This window comes from Thunnus albacares, chromosome 3 (assembly GCF_914725855.1).
Source record: "Thunnus albacares chromosome 3, fThuAlb1.1, whole genome shotgun sequence".
NCBI classification, from domain to species: Eukaryota; Metazoa; Chordata; class Actinopteri; order Scombriformes; family Scombridae; genus Thunnus; species Thunnus albacares.
The window spans coordinates 3,658,028-3,678,435 of NC_058108.1; the positions used below are offsets into that span (position 1 = coordinate 3,658,028).

The 20,408-nt window shown below is 40.3% G+C and overlaps 2 protein-coding genes across 2 annotated transcripts; both read right to left on the reverse strand.

The window, feature by feature from the left end:
- Positions 1 to 1,765: 1,765 nt before the first annotated feature.
- Positions 1,766 to 12,977, reverse strand: srp68 (signal recognition particle 68). The gene is made up of 16 exons (XM_044345861.1): positions 12,818 to 12,977; positions 12,264 to 12,330; positions 11,180 to 11,293; positions 10,409 to 10,604; positions 10,227 to 10,309; positions 9,967 to 10,076; positions 9,732 to 9,811; positions 9,350 to 9,490; positions 5,601 to 5,699; positions 5,359 to 5,423; positions 5,049 to 5,202; positions 4,755 to 4,849; positions 4,499 to 4,628; positions 4,308 to 4,383; positions 4,139 to 4,191; positions 1,766 to 3,872 (listed from the first exon to the last, which is right to left on the reverse strand). Exons 1-16 carry the CDS (start codon positions 12,903 to 12,905, stop codon positions 3,645 to 3,647), a joined length of 1,779 nt encoding a protein of 592 aa, XP_044201796.1. The 5' UTR covers positions 12,906 to 12,977; the 3' UTR covers positions 1,766 to 3,644.
- A 971-nt stretch (positions 12,978 to 13,948) lies between these two features.
- Positions 13,949 to 19,851, reverse strand: polg2 (polymerase (DNA directed), gamma 2, accessory subunit). The gene is made up of 8 exons (XM_044345863.1): positions 19,171 to 19,851; positions 17,538 to 17,643; positions 16,722 to 16,827; positions 15,776 to 15,961; positions 15,449 to 15,586; positions 15,188 to 15,268; positions 14,602 to 14,702; positions 13,949 to 14,487 (listed from the first exon to the last, which is right to left on the reverse strand). Exons 1-8 carry the CDS (start codon positions 19,646 to 19,648, stop codon positions 14,322 to 14,324), a joined length of 1,362 nt encoding a protein of 453 aa, XP_044201798.1. The 5' UTR covers positions 19,649 to 19,851; the 3' UTR covers positions 13,949 to 14,321.
- Between the last annotated feature and the right edge of the window lie 557 nt (positions 19,852 to 20,408).

The window sequence follows — 20,408 nt, forward strand, 5'->3', positions numbered from 1 at the left end:
TGATTCTTCCACTTTTTAACCTTAAAGTTCAAATTTCAACAAGATTAACAAAACAAGACTAACATTCCTGAATGAATCATGGCAGGAGAGGTGCTTTCAAATGCTTTAGTCACGTCTGTTAAAATAAGACACTGAGCAAAGCAGCTGCTCCTGAAGATACTGTCAGACATCAGAGTCTGGCTACGATCAGGAATAAAGGGAGGAGAACAAGTTTACAGTTATGCTCGTGGCTGCGTGAGGCTGTACATGCTCAACATAGCTGTGCTTTGAGCTAAATGCTAACATCAGCATCGTGGTCAGCATGCTAACATGCTGATGCTAAGCAGGTGTAGTGTTACTATGTTCACCATCTTAGTTTAGTGTGTTAGCTTGCTAACATTTGCCAATCTGTGCTAAACAAAGTACAACTGAGGCCAATATGAATTTAGATATTTGTTCATAAACCAAAATGATGGAAAACAGTGAAATTTTGACTTGATGGCACTAGAGGATAAGGGGATCACCAGAGTACTTCATCATCTTGGGAAAATTAATGTCTGTACAAAATTCATGTCAATCCATCCAAGCATATTTGTTGAGATACCTGACAGAAGCCAGTCTGTAGCTACAGCCACAGCTAAAAAGGCTGAACTTAATAAATTGTTCCCAAAAGAAACAAAGTTACTCAGAAGAACATGAGAAAGTAGAAACACACAGCTAAACAGATGTAAATCTAGACGTAAGACTGCAGAGTTGAAGGTCAACGGAGGTCAAACATGACAGCTTTACAAGGAATCAGAAACATCCTGAGGTTCATTTTGAATGGTCAACAGGGCAACATAAATGTGACAGGAAATGATCTGTGTGTCTCCAAATTCCTAACAGCTAATCCACATCCAGGGTGTGTCGGTGTCTAAAACTGAACCACACGCTGCAGACAAACACAGCATGGATTGTCTGTTACAAAGCTTTGTGTTTCTTTTGAGTACCGAGCGAGTACAGTACTGTACAATCTGCCTAACAATGACATAAACCTATCAACAAATAAATAAACAAGTTTTCCTCTCAAATTATTCACTTTCACATCTTTTCATCTCACAGTAGTAAAATAAAGAGATATGAGAGGAATGAACTATTTAACAAAAATGTAAATATGTTTTAAATTTGGTTTCTTCCGGAAGATGAGCTTTTATCTGAACTTCATCGAGGCGCCGATATCTTCAGGCAGAGCACATTTCTACGTGACAGCGGTCTGTGTGTAGAGGATCGTGATGACAGCAGATAAGACATCAGGTAGCGATGCCAAGAGGAGGAGGAGGAGGAGGAGGAAGAAGGAACAATTCATTCATTCAATTAAATATACTTGTGACTTTGATGTTCAAATATTCCAAGAGGAATGGCATAGCATGGCAGTTTGTTACTCAAACACAAACACACCAATGCAATTATTATTCACAATGAATATACACAAAGTAAACCTAAACACATTCACACCCTGCGATGGTATCCTACGCACTCTACACGCCCGCACAGACGACAGGTGCTAGCAAACAGTCACTCACACACACACACACCTCCTCACTCATTTCAGAAATTCAGGTTTTACTTTGTGCCACATGTGAGGTTTGTTGTTACCATTAATTCTAACAAACCAACAGACGCAGCCACAATATAAGCTTTTATTTTTCTCTCCATCACCGTCGTTTCAGCATCTTTGAATCACAAGTTAAAATTAAAGTCCCTGTGTTGTTCATAGAAGAAGTAAATGAAGGTCAACAAATCCATGTTTGGTGCAAATATATTTTAATTATAGGGTTGGAAATTAAATCAAATCATACATTCTCATCATTTCCTTTCTTTCACCCTCTGTTTCCAACAATTGATTACGACTAATTGTTTTTCTGGCTATTCGAGGTAAAGTGCTGGAGCTTTTCCAGCAATTCCATCTCAATTATTTTAAACAAAAAAAAAACTGAGGGGGAAAAAAAACATTTTTTTAAAACAAGACATTGATAAAAATTAGCAAGCAAAACAGTTAAATTAGTGAGTGATCGAGCAGGTATTACAGGCAAACCAGGTCCCTTAAGGATCAGAGGAGGTGACGACATTATGAGTGGCAAACAAAAGCATATAACCAAAAAAAATGTTTTCTAGCATTACAACATGTCCACACACGTTTCATTTCATTAGTGATGAAAAGATTTTTCAGTCCGACTCATGATGGACAAACAGGCTCGGTGGTGTGATAAATGAAAGCCTTAATTCCTTTACGTCAACTGCTGTCCTACCACAAAACAAAACTTTAATAAAAAAAAAAAAACGTCAAAATTAAAAACATGACAGGAATTAATAACAATCCGATGAGCTGCACCTGTGATTATTTTGTTTCACATCGATCCTGGTGCAACGTGCGTCATCAGGCACGACCACCTTGAAAACATGAGACACTGAGGTGTGTTGAAAACGTGAGTTCTGCACTTTCATCTAAACAAGCTGAAGCAGTTGGACCCTCTTCTGACATGATGGTTAAGTTTAGTTGTAAATGTCACACAGTATATAACATTTATGAGCAGCGTAGGTTTGTGTATTATTGACAAACACTGAACTATCCAGCTTTTTGTTTTTTTAAAAAAAAAAAGAAAAACAACATTTTACGATGTGATTCATGGCTTTGTTTTTCAATTTTTCAGTTGATGCGCTTGAAACTTTTAAGTTTTGTCCCAATTCTTTGTAACTCTGATCAATGAACTTCACTCATGACTCATAAACATCAGAAGCCACTCACAACAAAGATGAAACCGGGTGTTGTGGTTTCTTTCTTCTTGTGCTTTTAACAATGAATCCTCATAACCAGTTTAATGTTGCGTTACCATCCTGTAGGTGTTTTTTTTTTTCTTGAGCTGTCCACAAAACGTCACGGTTGCTTTGGTGAAAAACGTCCGTGTGGAGGGAGATGGGCTGGGCTGAACTGTTGATGGAGCGATCGGGGCAAAGTTGAAGAGAAGAAATGGGACGCAGGTGAAGTCTTTTCAAACTATGATGATGATTAAAACACATCAGTTTGAGTTTCTGGTATTAAATGAGCTCTACTTTGTTTTTTTAAGTCAAAGTAGGTGCCAAGAGAAGACTGTTCTGTCAATTTTAGGTTCAAGAAATGCTGAAAACATCTTGTATAAAGAAATAGGACATAATTACATGAAGGCGCTTACACAACACTGGAAAAAAAAGAGGAAAGAAAAAACTTCTAATTGTGCCAAAGTGGCTTCGTTTACTCTGACAGGACTGTGAGGACTTTACTGTAAGTATTAAGACCATGACATGGTAACCTGTAAAATCACTGAGACATCTCCACTGCTCAAATTAAGAAGGGAACCAGAACGCGAGGAACCCACACAGCCTGATCTTATTACTAACGGTGGCAGGTAGACTTGGGTCGTACTGCAACATGAAATTGATTCAATCACTTTCCATATTCATCTTTCCTGGAAGATTAGACCCTCAGAACTGCAAACTCCCCTCATCTTGCACTTAGGCACTAAAAATCAAAACAATAAAAGTAACTGAAATTATTCTAATTAACAACTGACCCAAGTCTGGTTGTTTTGTGGTAAACTCGGGGCCTTGTGGCTCCCCTGAGGATGCCTCGCCAAAGCCCTGGACTCCATTTAGCTGCCGAAGCCAAAGATGCCCTTGATGTAGCCGGTCAGACCGCCCTTGCCCTTCTGCTCCACCTTGTCATCCAGCGGTGGGAAGGCCACGTGGTTGAGAGCAAGGTCAAAGAACAGGGGCTTGCAGGGGATTGGCTGAAAGTCAGGAGGGAACTGGACCAGATTGGGCTGCTTTCCTACGAGCGCAGGGTCAAGACGGAAGGTCTCCAGGCGGTTGCAGAGGGGCTGCGTGAAGGAGGGATAAGAAAGTTTATATAAATAACTAAAAGGTCACATTTTTTTTCCTGTCTTCAGAGATTTGATAAGCAGGGTAACTAAAGGGAGACAAGTAGAAAAAGTTTACATTTCTGAGCACTGACACAAAGGGTAAATCTCGTTGTTAGCTTTTTGTCAGGGTGTTATAACATTCAACTGTCTGTTCAATCTGGTCTTGAGTCCATGATGAATTTCCCCTTGAAGGAAAACTTATAGGTGTGGAGTGTCTCTCTTACCGTGTTGTCCTTCACCTGCTGCTGAGAGGGAACTTCGACAGTCTCGTCGGTATCTGAAACAGAGATGCGTGGATTTTCTCAGAGTTGTAACCAGAACCAAGCAGAGCAGATAAGAACAAGGCTAAATGTGTTCAGTGTTTGTAAAGTTCAGTTCAAAAGGTGCTCTCACCTAAAATGGCAGCAGCTTGAAGTGAGTATTTCTCAGCGTTCACCTCAGCAATGAGCTCTTGAACGTCAGGGAGATCCTGCAGAAACCAAAAGACACAACAGTGAAGTTACTGATGAAACTGTCAGAAAGATGAATCAATATCATTCAGGGACAGTTTCTAAAACTTGTAAAGACAGTGCTGTATTACCAACCTTGAGACTGTTGTTGAGGCTCTTGGCCTTAGACTGAACCTCCTTCGCATACTTCAGCACCCTCTCGTACAGCACCAGAGCCTCACTCCACTTCTTCACCAGCACGTAAGACTGAGCGATAAAGAAACACCTACAATTGGAAATGAAGGAAGGAAAACATTAACAAAATCTACAGGAGGTTGGATTATCAGAAATAAAAATATCTTATGTGTACGATTTGATTATGAGGCTAAAAGGTCAAACTAAAATGTCTGACCTGTAGGCCTTGTAGACCAGCATCTTGAGGGACACCTCCTTCTGGAAGGTGTGATCATCCTCCAGACCCTGCAGGGTGGACAGCTCAGCCAGACTCTGGAGGGGAGGACGGACAGAGAAGGTTTAGGGAGGAGGTGGGAGAGACAGAAGTGGAGTTAAACTGTGAGAAGCAGGTGAGGTACCCTTCTCTTCACTGCTGACAACAGATCAAACATCGACTCATCACCTTATCATAGTACATGAAACACACAAAAACATAAAAGGATCACAATATATTTAATGTCCAGAAAATAACCTGCAGGATGATGTCATAGAGGCGGATGAGGTCCTGTGGGCGGGGCCCCCTCTTGCTCTCGTCGGCCTCGGGTTCCTTCAGCTTGGCCTGCAGCGTGTGGGCCATGCTCTCGTTCCTCTTCACCAGCGTACACAGCTTGATGTAGGTCAGGTAACTGGGAGGAGACCAGCGGCACATTTATTATTCACTTATTAAGGAGATTTATGTCAGAGAAAAAAGTGGATAGTGAAAATATTTAATCTGACGCAGTGAGCATCTCGAAAGACAACTCTGATCCCGGCCTTTACTTAAGTTTAGGTTTCAAGCGTACCTGTGCAGGAACTGCAGGTTGGACACCTTGCCGTTGTCGGCGTCAGAGCTCCTCTCTCGCTGCTTCTACAAGGACAAGCAATATTTAAAAAAAACTTTCACATCCCTGTAAAACATCACCTGTCTTACTGAGCTGTAAATCAAACTCGTAACTCATTCTCACTCTCCTGACACATTAACAAACCTCACATCGAACACCTTCACCTACAAAATGTCAACTTTTTACTCTTTGGTGTGTCTCACCGTCTCATTTTTGAGCTCCTCTCTCACAGCCTGGATGGTGTCTCTGCACTCGGCCAGCAGGGTCTCATACAGATGCTCTTTAGTCTCCTCGTTAGCCGTCTGCACAACAGAAACACAAATCAAGATCATATATATACTGTGTTATAGAGAATATTTCAAATTGCATTTTGTACTGAATTCTGAAAGTGCAGAAAAATCCTAGTCCTTGATTTAATGTTCATATGGACACCTGACTATTGTTTCAAAGGCAGACTTGAAAAAATTGTGAACTTATCATTTAAAAAAAAGAAAGAAAAAAAAGTCAAGACATCCTGTCAAAAGGCTTCATAGCCAGAGGAATTTGGGAGGGGAAGACTTGAGTTTAAAGTCTTCTTTGTGAACTCAACAAAATATTTTCAATTTGCTAAACAGCAAACATGAACCTGAACCGTGGCCTCTGGTTCCAGTGTTTTACCCTCTACTGAGTGGTTACACTGGAAATATATATTAAAAGTATCTGAACTAAAACTACACATGCACTAATAAAAAAAAAAAAAAAAAATCGATCATGCAAACACAAATATTTTATCCTTTTAGAAGCTGTAGTAGTTTGACACAAAGAGTAACACTTTAAGCAGGAATGTGACTGTGGTAAAGTGGGGGAGAGACGCAGGTATGTGACCCAGCAGGCTGCCGATACATTCCTCAACGTCTCATCAGCAATCGGACACTCTGGAGTTTCAGGGCTCAAATCTTTGTTGATGAGTGAGATGAAGAACAACCCTGTCATTCACACACTCATACAATAGGCCTGTGTTACTCTACGATATTCTCACAAGTCTACAGGGTCTATTATGTTCACACAAAAAAGGAAGTAAGCACTTGAAGACAGAGGAAATGTTAATACAGAATCATTTTGTTTGAAACTCTAGTAAGTTTCTTTTAAAGCTAAATAATTGCAGAAAACCCGGAACACACAGTAGCCACGTGAGCCAGGCGGCGCGTCATCTAGAGATTTGGTGTCTCTGATGGTCATATTGAGATCATACCAGTAACATTACACCTTTAACTATAGTTTCAATGTCTGTATCTGTAGAATATGTCACAGACATGAAAACTGTGGGTCAGCCTGACACCGGGGCAGAGAGCCTCTCTAGCGGGGAACTCCAGCACGGAGAGTTGGCGACACACGGAACTAATCTGTTATTGATCGCGGACGCCGCACGAGTGCAAGCTGCAGCAGTTCAGCGACGCACCCGCGCTGCTCAGGTAAAGGTAGGCTGTGTGTCTCAGGCGTTAGGAAGCAACACAGTGGAGGAATGTTACGAGAAAATTCCTGGTAGTGATAACTGATAATAGGTCATAGGGCTTCTCTCATCCACCCGGACGACCGAAGTTACTTAGTACCACACACTTGTGCCAACACCCTGGCAACGCCTAGTGCGACTGGCTCAACCTGTTGATTGTGTTGTTCAGAGGAAGAGCTGGACGCATAAACCGATTAGAGGAGTGAAGAGTTGACGCAGTGTATTGACTAAGACTGATGTATGGCCCGATACAGCGTTTCCTTTCCCCAGAGGCCAAGAGGATTATGAGCGACACATATGAACGCCTGAGGTGTTGGTGTGACATCCTCTGATTTTCTGTTGAGTAAACTAGGACAAGTGGCACTCAAGCTGGCCACCTTCACAATTTTTTTATAACATTCAGTCTATCACACACACAAAGATAGTTGCTGAGAACATCATTTTACTGTGTACAACATCAAGAGAACAACTCTTGGGATAATTATTGGCAGCGGTTTCGAAGTGGCTTGACACGCATTCAGTCGGAGACATTGTTAGCTTAACAATGGCCTCTGATGCTACATCTGAGTCCCAAAAAAGGGTGCATTTAAACTTGAAAAGGTGTTTAGAGATGATAATACTAATCTGTCCACAGAGACCTGCTGGGTGTAGTCCCGCATTTGTGTGTGTGTGTGTGTGGGCTGAAATGCACAGAATGCAGTCGTGCGATGAGAGAGGCTGCATGCCAGAAACCTGAGTAGCTGTGGGTGTGACGGGTGTGTCTGCAGGGTGTGTTGAGCCTTTAAGCACAAGAAACCAGGAGGAATCACTTGTGTTGGCAGTGAGGGGCCAACACATGAGAGCATAAAGAGGAGAGCGCCACCTACTGCAGTTTAAAGGAACTGCAGTTGAGAGAAAGAGACGTTCTTCCGCAACTCAAGGTTTCGCATCACGAGCCACGTCACCCTCGCTGAGCATACCTGACATCTTAAAAAAGGTGCCTTGTGCACTTTTATTGTAAGAAAAGCAAAGTTTCTGCTCACATTCAGTGTTACTTGACCAAAACAGACTGTGTGTATTCATGAGTGGGGCTGGCTGATTCAGATTCTGCTACGTTAAGATAGAGATATCTTCACTCTGTTAAGCACTTACTTTGACTTTTATTGTTCCATTAAATTCAAAGTCTTTTTAACTGAACATTCTGCTTTTGTGTGAAGTACTTTCTGTCTCATCTTTCCCTCAATAACATAGCGTGCTGTCACTGTAAAGGCCAGTTCATGGACTTGCACGCAGACACTGTTCCATTCATACTTTTTTCAGAGGTCCGCCCACACAGACATGTCACATGTGAGCACAAGTAAACAGGGTTGCAGCATGATAACGTTCCAGAGTTGTAAAATCCAGTCTGTGAATATTACCAACCGGACTGCTGGATCGAATTTCATTGTCTCTCCGGCACTTTAAAAAACAGCACACCCCCACCAACACAACCCCTTGTATTGTTTTACACAGAGCTGTTTTCAGTCTGAATGCAGCTGAGGAGTTCCTGTACTGAGCTGTATGACAAGAAAAAGTCAAAAGCAACAGCTTAATGACAACAGGAAGCGGTAACTTGCATACATAGATGGTGTGTCACGGCTTGGTATCCTATGCTCTACTGGAGGGGCTAGCGAGATGCTAATGGCGGCTGATGACGGACGCCTTGCTGCCTTAATGTTTGAATGTGCAACCTGACTTATCGCTAATTAGCTTCCCACATGCATTGCACTTTGCCTTGCTGTTTTCTTTAATAAAGTGAAGCCACACTTTAGACCGTTTACTGCAGTCCTTCTTTCTCTCAGCATTGTTGTGATGTTAGCCATGCATACTCGTATGTAAACAAACCAACATTCTGTTGCGCTGATGCATGACATAGACAGGTCCTGGCAGATAGCCACGTCCTTGCAAATATGCAGCACGTTTAGGAACCGATGAGCAGAATCGAAATTAAAATTTCTTAATGATTTCTTTGGAATCTGAATTTTGGAACCGGTTCTCGATGACCAACCCTATTCATGAGTTCTAACAAAAAGGTGTTTACTGCATTTCCTTCATGCTTCAATGTTTACAGTCTTCTTCTTCTTCCTGGCCTTTACTTTAAAAACTGCCAATTAAAGATCAGTGGAATAGTGTGAAACCATTGTCAGGAACATGTTTTGTGACAGCCGCTTGCATGCATGTGTCCTTGTGCGCAAGCATGATAAAGAAAATGGGGACCTGCAGGTAAAAACATTTCTCCATAGAGCTACTACTGGTGAAAAACTCCACAGTGTAACTTTAACAACAGAGTGAGGAAAATTTCCCACCGACTTATAAACTCATGACCACACTGGTGTTATGATGTCCTGAGCAGGATATTTTGCAGTTGAAAAATAATAAGTAGGTAATGGTGACACTATGTCTAAATGTCATATTTTTACTCCCTACAAAGCAGGAGCTACTGACCTGAGCGATGGCAGCCTCGTTGTCTGCCAGACCCAACAAGAAGATGCGGGCCTTGTCGATCTTGACGGGCACGGACCGTCCTCGCCACTCCACCTCACTCATGGTGGCTGCCTGCTTGGTTCTTGCCTGAGTGATCAGAGACTGGAGACAAAAAAAAAAGAAAAAAGAAATGTCAAACAGTTTTCTGTAACACCGATTTGCTACAGAACAGAAACATTCAATTTAAAAGCATCTTTGAGTTTCATCAATTAACGTTCAGTCTTGCATAACATGCACACAAATATGCTTCACTTCTCTGAGAACGAACTTGTGGAGGGTGCTTAAGGTGAAAATATGAGGCATCACTAATATATTAAGATGATGTCAACGCTTGTATGTTCACCTCTAGTTTCTCAGCCATCATGCCTCCACCTCCTCCAGTCAGTCTCATCTGCATCAAGTCATTGATGGCATTCTGGTCACCTGTCAGACGGCAAAACACGGTTACATAGTTAATGTCAGGGAGGATTTGAGCTTCAGAATATGTTCAGCGTGTGAAAAGAACCTTAGTGTGTCTAAAAGAGTCTAAGATGACTGTGAGGACCTGTGTTTGTGTGTGTAAATTCTACCACACTCACCAATGTTGTAAGCACAGTAGCGGATATTGGGTGATATCTCATCCACACGCTGGCGGTACAGCACTGCCATCTCCTCGGTGAACGCGCTGGCCAGCTTCTCATAGATGGTCCTGATGAAACAAGGCAAGACAAACATGGGGATGTTTTTTTTATTGCTCACAACAATCCATACATGACAAAGTGGTGACTGAACTTACAGTCAGACATCCTCTGATTGTTCTATCACTGTATTAAGAAACGGCAGTGATGCTGAGACTCACTTGCACTTGTTGAAAGCCTCCATGGCGAGCTTCCATTCCTGCAGTTCAAACTCCACCATACCAGTCAGGTACGCTGTGTAGGCCTGCGATTAAAAAACAGAACTCACCATTATTGGCTGTTGAGAGAATTAGGAAAAACTAAGGATGTTTCTGCACGTCTGTGAACGCGGGTTCGACCGTACCTGTGCTTCCAGTTTGGTCTTGGCGTCGACACAGGGGCACTCACACAGCTTCTCCAGCTTCTCGCTGTGCTTGGCAGCCTTGCGGAGTCGTGCCAGCAGGTGGAAACGCTTACGTGGCTCTGTGTTGGCCTCCTGCTTCAGCTGCATGGCGTAGCTCCACGCACGCTCCGCCTCCATCAAAACCAGCAATAAGTACCTGAAAAGGTGGAGATACTTGCATCAGGTTTTTTGGTAGTTTATTTTCATTGGATACATTTCTTAATTTCTCAAACAACTCGAATCTGGAAGCTGCAGTTGTCACTTTTGTGACTTTACGTTTTTTTTTACAAAGCAGTACTGAAGTCTACTAATGACAGAGGAAGGTTATACTGCTTTACGACCAATTTTGATAACCTAAAAGTAGATATTCACAATGACTTAGAGGCCCCTCCGCCATATTCTGCTCTTCTTAAACTCAGAGATGATTGAAAATGGTTTTTGAATGTGACTTGCTGCAGTAACCTTTCATAGGTAAATACACTTCACCTCAGGGTTTCCAAGTCATGTATGCCTGTCATTCAGCAATGATGTGGATCAAACAACAGTTGCAGACTCGTGTCTTATGTGAACAGTAATAATATGTGACACTTTGATATTAAAAAAGGACCAAACTCCTGTGTAATGTGTATTTATTATCCCACATCAAACCGGTATCTGTGTTCGACTCTTCCATCACATCAGCCAGTTTAATACAGACGTATTTCCAGCACAGACCTGGACTATGTCACTCACCTGTTGTCAGAGAGCATTTCGACCGTTATTTTCTTCCCAACGAACTTATGTCGGTTTCCCATCTTGAAGCCAAGAGTCTTGCGCAGGCGACGCAGTCTGCGGGAGCAGTAGCCCCTGCACAATTACACAAAAATACTTATATTAAAGTAAATAAAGAACGCTTACATGTACACTTTCAACATCATATGATAATGTATGAGACAACCATCATGGTTACACAGTTAAGCAACTGTCACAGATATAAATACGCGTGTTATTGAAAAAAAAAAACAATCTTAGGCATTTACATTCTTGCCTCTTCTGGCTCTAAACAAAAAACAAAACTAGAATGTGATTGGAAAACTTGGTTTCCTGCATATCATGTACACTTGTACCTCTTTTCCAAATCATACGTTAAAACAGAAAAAAACTATTTCACATTGTCTAATGAACAACTCTTACCCTCCAGCTGAAGAGGACAGTAATGAGTGTAAAGTACACTCGTGGACACTTATGTTAGGTGCACACGCACAGACTGAGGCAATTATACTGAGGCACAGTGTTCATGAAAAAATTACAAGGGTTTAAATTCTACCTTATAATTTTCAATTTTTGTTAACACTGTGTTAATTCAATTATGTGTATTGTTAATGATGGCATTAAATTCTGTTATATTAAGACATTTCTCAATATATCAAGGTTTAATTTATGACAGAGTTGTTGTATTGGGTGTAACTACATTGTATAAGTGAGCCTAACAAAGTGGACACTGAGTGTATATTACAGTTTTTATCCTGTTAGCTTCAAGGAGCAGCACAGTCTCATGTCAACCATATGGCAGCAAAAGTTTCCATGCATGCAGCTTTGGCCTCCAACATAAATACTGTAACACATAAATTAATTCAGCAGAACTAACTAGAAACTGACAGATGCTGAATGTCAATTTACAAGATAACAGATATGCTCTCTATAAATGTCTTTTCATAGGAGGACACAAACTGTGCACCACTTTATGTGAACAGCCACACAAAATACAGACAGCTCTCTGCAGACGTCTCATGGTCCGGTTAGTTTGATGGGTCGTGTTTGACAGGACAAAGCTCACCTGTATCTCTGGTAGTCTCCGTGTCTGAGACCATGCTGCTGCTGGGACTCCTTGATGATTTGCAAGACTGAGATTCAAATGTTAAGATTCAACCTTGTCTACATCACACAAACACACACACACACACCTGGGGGCTCAAAGGGAATATTTATCAATTATATTCGTGTGTGAATATGTCACTCATGTAAGCACTGGAAATATAGACTCAGACAGTCTGACATGACTGTAGTACGTTGCTGTGATGTATATCTAATAAAAACAGCAACGTAGCTGCTAAACTCAGCGGTTAAAACAGTTAAAAGCGGACAAATCAACACGTCTAAGGCATTATACATTCACTTACATCCATATGTGACTTGACGTTCTTATATTTAAATAAAAGTTTGTCTCACAAGCCGAATAAATTAGTTTTTCATGCCTGCTTCAGTATGACACGTAGCCTAAAATAACGCTGCCTATCCTCTGACCGAGCTAGCCACCGAGCTAACGTTAGCCTCCGAGTCTGACACAGCAAATAAAACCGCCGCTACAAATCATGTTCATGTGAAGGATACTTTCCAGTCCAAGCCCCCCATCTGGTGAATTTTCTTTGTTTTCTTCCATGAGGGAAACTTTAGCTTCGTTTTGCTTGTCGGCGGTCATCTCTAAATGCTAACAGCTAAGCAGCTACACACCATGGATGTATTAAGAGCTACACACATGCTCAGGGAGGGGCAAAGACACATCCAAAACCTCGCGAGATTTGGCACATCAATCCCAGTAGTTGGCTTCTAAACCATGGATGTGTAGTAATAATAATAATGATGATGATAATAATAAAAATATCGTATTATACACCTAATACATCATATTATACACTGTGAAATAATGTCTGTGACTGTATGCAAATGTCCATACCATTACCAAGATATGGTCTATATTGTTTTTCTGTGGTAGTTTATAACTGATTTTTCAGGGTTTTTTGCAGTTTATCTATTATTATTGTTATTATTATTTTCTCTGTCTTGTTGTTTTTGGGTTGTCTTACCTATGTGCCATTCAGGGTGGGGGAAGGGAGGAAACTAAAGATTGGAGGGGCAAAGAAGAGCCCCTTGCTGGGCAATTGATGAATGTCATAATACTGTATATACACGGATAAACAAAAACCATGTTTGTATGCTTATGTTAAATAATAATCTATGTCCAGTATTGCAGATGTGTGTAGAGGCTGATGATTTGCTGTTATATTCAAGCTAACCTCCATAACTGAAAAATAAAAATTTGATCACCAAAAAAAAACCAAACAAACAAACAAAAAAAAACAGCCATTAGCTAAACTCTCTCAACTGTGCAGCTTCATCTGATGAATCTCAGATTCAGACTTTGTTTATTAGTCAACTATGCAGCATACAAAGAATGTGTATTGGTGTTTGCTCCCACAAACGCAACATAGAAGAATAAAAATAAAACAAAAGTAAGGTAATAATAAATAACAAAATAAACAAAGTAATATTAAAATTAAATGTAACATTTAAAAATCACAAAACTTAAAATGAAATATTGACAGTACAAAGGAAATATGGACTGTGCTGCGGACAAAGAAATGAAGTGTATGAAATATATGAAGGTGACAAGAGCAAAAATTAAATGTGACATATTATGCAATAAATAATTACATGATGTAACAGAGGAGGTTGAATGAAATGCACGATTTTAAGTCCAGTTTTATTTCATATATGAAAGTGACAAGTGCAGGAAGTAAACGAGGGATGTGAAACATAAAGTCTAGTTTCATAACAGAACAGTTAGCATGGACCACAACAAAAAAACTGTAATATCAAATAGACAAACATATCTCACTGGATAAAACATCCACATTTCCTCTTTGCGTCACAGTGAGTCAAACTATTCAACCGCTCGGGGAAATGTTAATTTTCATAAAATTCTCTCTTAAAGCAGAAATATTTCTCGCAAGCCCTCAACCTGTAGATGTGCGATGGTTTTGTTCCCGAAGGAGATACAGAACTGACGCAGCACATTGAAAGACTGTCCTTTTAGTTGGCCGAACAAAAAGTCATTTCAGATATTGTCTGCAGCAGAAATGTATCTGGAGATAAAGTTCTTGATCTCAGAGATGTGCATGGTCTCTTTGATGGTGGTGTCTCTGCTGCGGACCTGAACGAGGCCGCTCTCCATCGTGTTGTCGCCGATCACCACGGTGAAAAGCACTCCCATCTCGTCATACCTACGAATACATCAACACGGAGAGACGCATCAGTCCACAGCGAGAAACACGTTGCTTATTTGATCCTCGTGATCTATTTTAAGCGTGGCATAAAAACAGCGAACAACACTTTACTTTGCATTCAGCTTCTCCATCGCTGTTGGCATAGTTTCCAGATATCCGGGCCATGCAGAGATTTTAGCCTCCATAAACTCCTGCAGGAGGCCTTCACAAACCTACAAAGGAATTAATTACTCATAAATTCACTTTGATTAATGCTCAGCCAATGAACAAGTTCAATTAGATACTTTGGTGCTGATTCTACTACAGTCACTTTAAAGTAGGTATATCGATATATTATCAATATCGTGATATGAGACTAGATCATCTTAGATTTTGGATAACGTAATATCAAGATATATTTAAAGGCTTTACATTACAGTAAAGTGATGTAATTTTATGAACTTACCAGACTGTTCTAGCTGTTCTGTTATTTGCCTTTTTCCTCTTATTCATTATATCACTAATGATTATTTATCAAAAATCTCATTTGTGAAAGCACCATTTGTCATCTTTACAATATTGTCGCAATATTGATATCGAGGTATTTGGTCGAAAACAGTGACATTTGATTTTGTCCATGTGACCCATACATACAAGATCTAATCAAGAGTAAAGCAATGAATCATTGATGTGTATTGTCAGTGCAGGTTTCTCTTACCTGCCTCAATTCCATGGTGGGTCTTCTGCTGATATCTAAAGCCACTTTGACTGGAGTCAACACTGGATGCAACTTCAGAACCTGAAATCAACAGTGACCCAAACCTTTAGTGACAGAAACACTGAACACAATAAAACAAAAGAGGGTAAATGAGAAGTAAAATAAAACAAAAATGAAATGAAACTTTCACTAAATGCTTTAGTGAGTTAGTAAGTTATAGCTAACACATTTATTTGACACGTGAGCTCATGTTGTCATCACCTTTCTCTGCTGCAGCCTCTGTTTGGTGTCTTCTCTCTTGATCTGCTGGAATGAGTTGGACAGAAAGGCCATCAGACCTCGGTCCATGTTCCCGGTCACCGACACGACGTGAGGGACTGACTTGTGCCCGTCTCGACACTGAAGCGTGTTTAAAAAGACAAATATGTGATTAGACTGAACTAAGGCAACAACAACAGTAGTGAACGGCTGATTGTGTTTCTCATCAGACAGTTTTAACATGACGGAATCATTCACAACAGCAGAGTCCAACCGCATACAGACATAGAAAATACACATTAAGACTCTGTATGAAAGAAGCAGACTGACCTGTAGTTTTGAGCGGACTCCGTGGTGCGTCCGCAGCAGCTCGGCATCTCCTCGGCTCCACAGCGTCTCCAGGGGCTCCTGACCCCACGGGAAGTTGTAGATGATCCTCACGCCACGAGACGCTGCCCGATCGACTTCCTCCTCTGGGACGTCACTGCTGCTGAAGTCCGATGGAGACAGGGCAAACTGGACAAAGACAGATGAGCGAAAGAAAGAAGAGGATGGACATAATTTCATATGAGTAATGTTATCTTGTCACTTGTTTGGTCAGACAATCCAATGTATGTGTACTAATAACTACACAGCTACTAGCCTAAGGTGGAATATACTAGATTTTGGCAACACACATGTGTAAACAAGCAGTGAGAACATGAGCAGCGTTGCTTTTCTACTTGCTTACATATTTGGACAATGATGAGATGTCTTCCTTGAAAACTTCTCATTTTGCACAACATAAACAAAACTAAACATGACAATACACAGAGGCAGACATCATGTGCTTATGTCATACAAGAAGTCAACAACAACTTAAAAATATACTGCAGTCCCAGTAAGAATTACAATAAATTAGGAATGAAACATTTCCTGTGAAATGCTACACTTTTCTTAAAAAGGAACTTTACAAAACCATCTGATACACATTTCCTTTGAAAAGACTGCAGTCCCAGTAGCACTGTGGAAACTGAAGAAGTCAATATATTGATATTTTTCCATAAATACTGGTTGGGGAGAGGGTGGCGTTATTCTGGAAATTCTACTATAGTCTGTGATAATCTTTGAAATATGTACAAGCATGATTCCCTGTCTTTTAGCACAGTTTAGGAAGCTAAAAAAAAAAAAAAAATCAACCTTTACGGCAACAACAGTACCTATACTGGTGTACAAAGAAATGTTTTTGTATTGTATGGCTTTTAAAGATTTTTGTTGTGTCTCCTCAAATACTCACTTTCCTCCACCACTTGAGCCGCTGCTGTGCCCAGTGATCCAGCCACTGGGAGGAGGTCCGAGGAGAGCAGAACCACACCAGAGATGTCTGGGTGACCTCAGCCGGGCTGACAGAAACAAAGACATTATAATATGATTACAGCAGCGCTACATAAGAATTATTTTAGCTATAAATGGTATTTTAAATAGTTAAAAAAACATAGCAATGCTCTTTTTCTGTCACCATCTGTGTAGTAGCACTTATTACTCAGTAAATTAAAAGTTAATTAAACAATGAACAGTTAGTAGCTTGATTGGCTTGTTTGTCGAGCTTTAAAAAAGTGAAAAGACCTTCTTCACTTAGTGCAATAAGAAACATTCATGTTCTGCCATAAATAATCATTTAATGATTCACTGAACGTTTGGAAGTTTTGCCAATGACGTCATGGATTATTCTAAATATAAGAGCATTATAATGTCTTCATAGACCACAGAGATGCTATTAAAGGCTCTGCGCACCCACACAGGTGTTTAAATTATCCTGGCTGATTAGACCTCTAATTAGGTGGAAGTTAGGTGGATTAACAAACTAACAGGATAGAGAGAGAGTTTGTACACACCCACACAGTCCAGAGAAGAGGTCTAATCAGGCAACACGAGTGAAAACACCTGTGTAGATGGACTGTAGCTTTAATGTAAACTCATCAAGCATTATTAAGTCATTGTGAGCTAATTTAAAGATTATTTATCCAAAATCCCATCTGGAAAACGAGTAGTTTCAATCACTATTTTTCTCGAGTCTACACACAGACAGATGACAAAGTAGACGAAGCCTCACCAACCGGAGCCATCTGAGGGCTGGAAACACAGACCGCTCTCAGCGAGGCCGAAAGGCAACTTCCTGCTAACCAACTCCAACGAGGGGACAAACTGCTCCAAAGCACCTGAAAACAAACCAGAGCGCAACATCAAGACGATGTTAGGTCACACAAACTGTGACAAAAAGTGTGAATGCAGGACTTGATTCTGCCTTTAAATTCTGAACTAATAATAAAAAAAATGAAATTGCAAAATGAAATTAAAAAAAGCTTTATAAATATGACTGTTTATAATTAAACTTACTGATGTGTACTTTCATGTTTCATCTTACAGTTAATTTGTTTCCTACTTTAAGAAGTTTACGTTTTATGATCGCTTTAATGCTTTCATTTAAAAAGGCAGTTATCTTTCATTTAAAGATGTAAAAAGCAGCAAATCAAACCCACAGAGCAGCAGATAAGGAAACAGAATTACTAATCATTACTAATTCCTATCCTCAGGACATCTGTAAATGTTTTGAAAGTTGTCACCCAGAAGCTCTGAAGCATTGAACCTGGCTGTCCACCTCTAATCTGGCCTTTTGTGGATTATTGTGTGAATATTGGATCCAAGATGTAAACTTATAATGACTTCAGAACTGTGTCCACAGGTAGACTCCACTAAATCTATCATAATGGATTATAATTACACACCGTAAAGATGTATAATTGTGCAAGCACATCTTTACGCTCCATTAAGGGCTGCAACTAATGATTATTTTCATTATCGATTAACCTCTACGGGTCTATAAACCAATCACCAGCCAAATGCTGGTAAAATATGCAAGTGGCTGGTAGATTTGCTTCAATCACCAGTCAAAAAAAACAATGGTTATCTATTGAGTGGCTGGTAAAATCTGAACATTCACTGACCGTTTGGCTGCTGGATAAAAAAGTTAATTTTGCATCCTGTGTATAAAATGTCTATCACTGTTTCCCAAAGCGACGTCCTCAAATGTCTTGTTGTGTCTCGACCAATTCAATTTCATTTCAACTTTATTTATATAGCGCCAAATCACAACAGAAGTTATCTCGGGGCACTTTTCACATAGATCAGGTCAAGACCGTGCTCTTCAGTTCACAGAGACCCAACATCCTCCCCTGGGTTAGGGTTATTCACACTGAATACCAAGTTGGAACAGGAGAATTTTATATATATATATATATATATATATATATATATATATATATATATATATTTATTTTAAAATGACTCTTGTTGTCCTTGTGTGAACCTGTGACACTCACCCTATTACCACTATTTATATGAAATAAGTCTTCGATATTTCTATTTTTCATTGTAAAAATGTGACTTATTGACTAAACCTTTGGCTCACAATTAGCATCAGGATCTATTATATTTGTATGAGCTTCAACATTGTTTTTTATTCTTCTTCTGATGATAATGATGGCAAAAAAGAGAAAATGATTAATAGGTTAATTTTCTGTTGGTCGACTAATCGATGAATCGACTAATCTTTGCAGCTCTAGGCTTCATAGATGTTTGTTATACAGACCGTTCAAATGCTTTCAGTATCACTGAAGTGCAGTTACTACATGTGAAATCATCACATCAGCCAAACATTGAGTCTTTCTGTCATGCAGCAACTCTACCTTGAAGAAAGTTTGTTCTCACAGATGGGGACCTCTGAAGGAGCGCGCGCACCTCCTGGATGAGCTGCTCCTTGCTCAGCTCTTTGTGATCGAGTGTTTGTTTGAAGTTTTCAGAGTCAGTGATCCTCAGCTGCCCACATCCATCCTGCTCTCTGCTCTGGCTGCAGCTCAGAGAACTGATCCCAAACACCTGAGCTCCGGACCTGCTCACAGAGTGCCACCACTGCTCCAGCATGTTCCTCCTGAGCTGCGCACCCAGAGGTCCGTAGCTGCAGCTCATCCCGCGCTGAAACAGCTGCATGTTAGTCTGACCGGGAGAAATGTAGTACCTGTCCACAAAGAGCTGCAGCAGACTCTCGTCCTGGTTCACATCCTCTGGTCCTCTGGTGTGTAGCAGAGCCAGTGTTAGACTGCAGGGCCTCATGTGTAATATGGATGCATGCTGTGATAGGACGCTTCTGACACAGTGAGTTAACATGATGCTGGACGGAAGTGACAGGCCGCTGCAAATGTCAAAAGTCGTCTATTGAAGAGCTGAATCCTCATTGGTAAAAAGTACAACCGGACCAAATAAACCTTGAATGCTGCTGTAAGAAAGTTTGAAATCCACAGGAGTGACATGTGACACATAGGTCCATGGACACCATAGACATACACAGCGGAACTGGTTTCTTCTTCTTTAGTGTTTATTGACGGTTGGCAAACCAGCTTAAAGGCGCATTACTGCCACCTGCTGGACTGGACTGTGGAGCAGTAGATTGGCAGACAATAAAATGAAAAAAAATAAAATAAATAAAAACATTGAATTTTCTCTACTAAATCTGTTTCCTTAAAATATTTAATAAGGTTGACTGTATAAATGATGCGTCTCCATGGAGATTCTCTTTGTTTCCCTCACTTCACTCCAGCAGCACATGTTGAACAGATTCATACATGGATTACTACTATACATGATGATCCTGTTCAGTGTTTACCTGTTTTATCTGATATCTTTACATCCGGGTAACACAATGTTGTGTCACGTGATGAATTCATTATCTTTAATGAAGTTGAGGCTAAATAAACATTTAAATATTGCTTGAAATTCAGCTAAAACTTTTATAATAGCGTTATGTTTACTAGTTATTTGGGGCCAGTTGCTATGAATAAATATGCATCATAAATAAGCAGCAGAATTAGGGTCTTTAACTGTTTAACTTTTTCATTATATTTATTCAATTAACTATTAAATTAATATA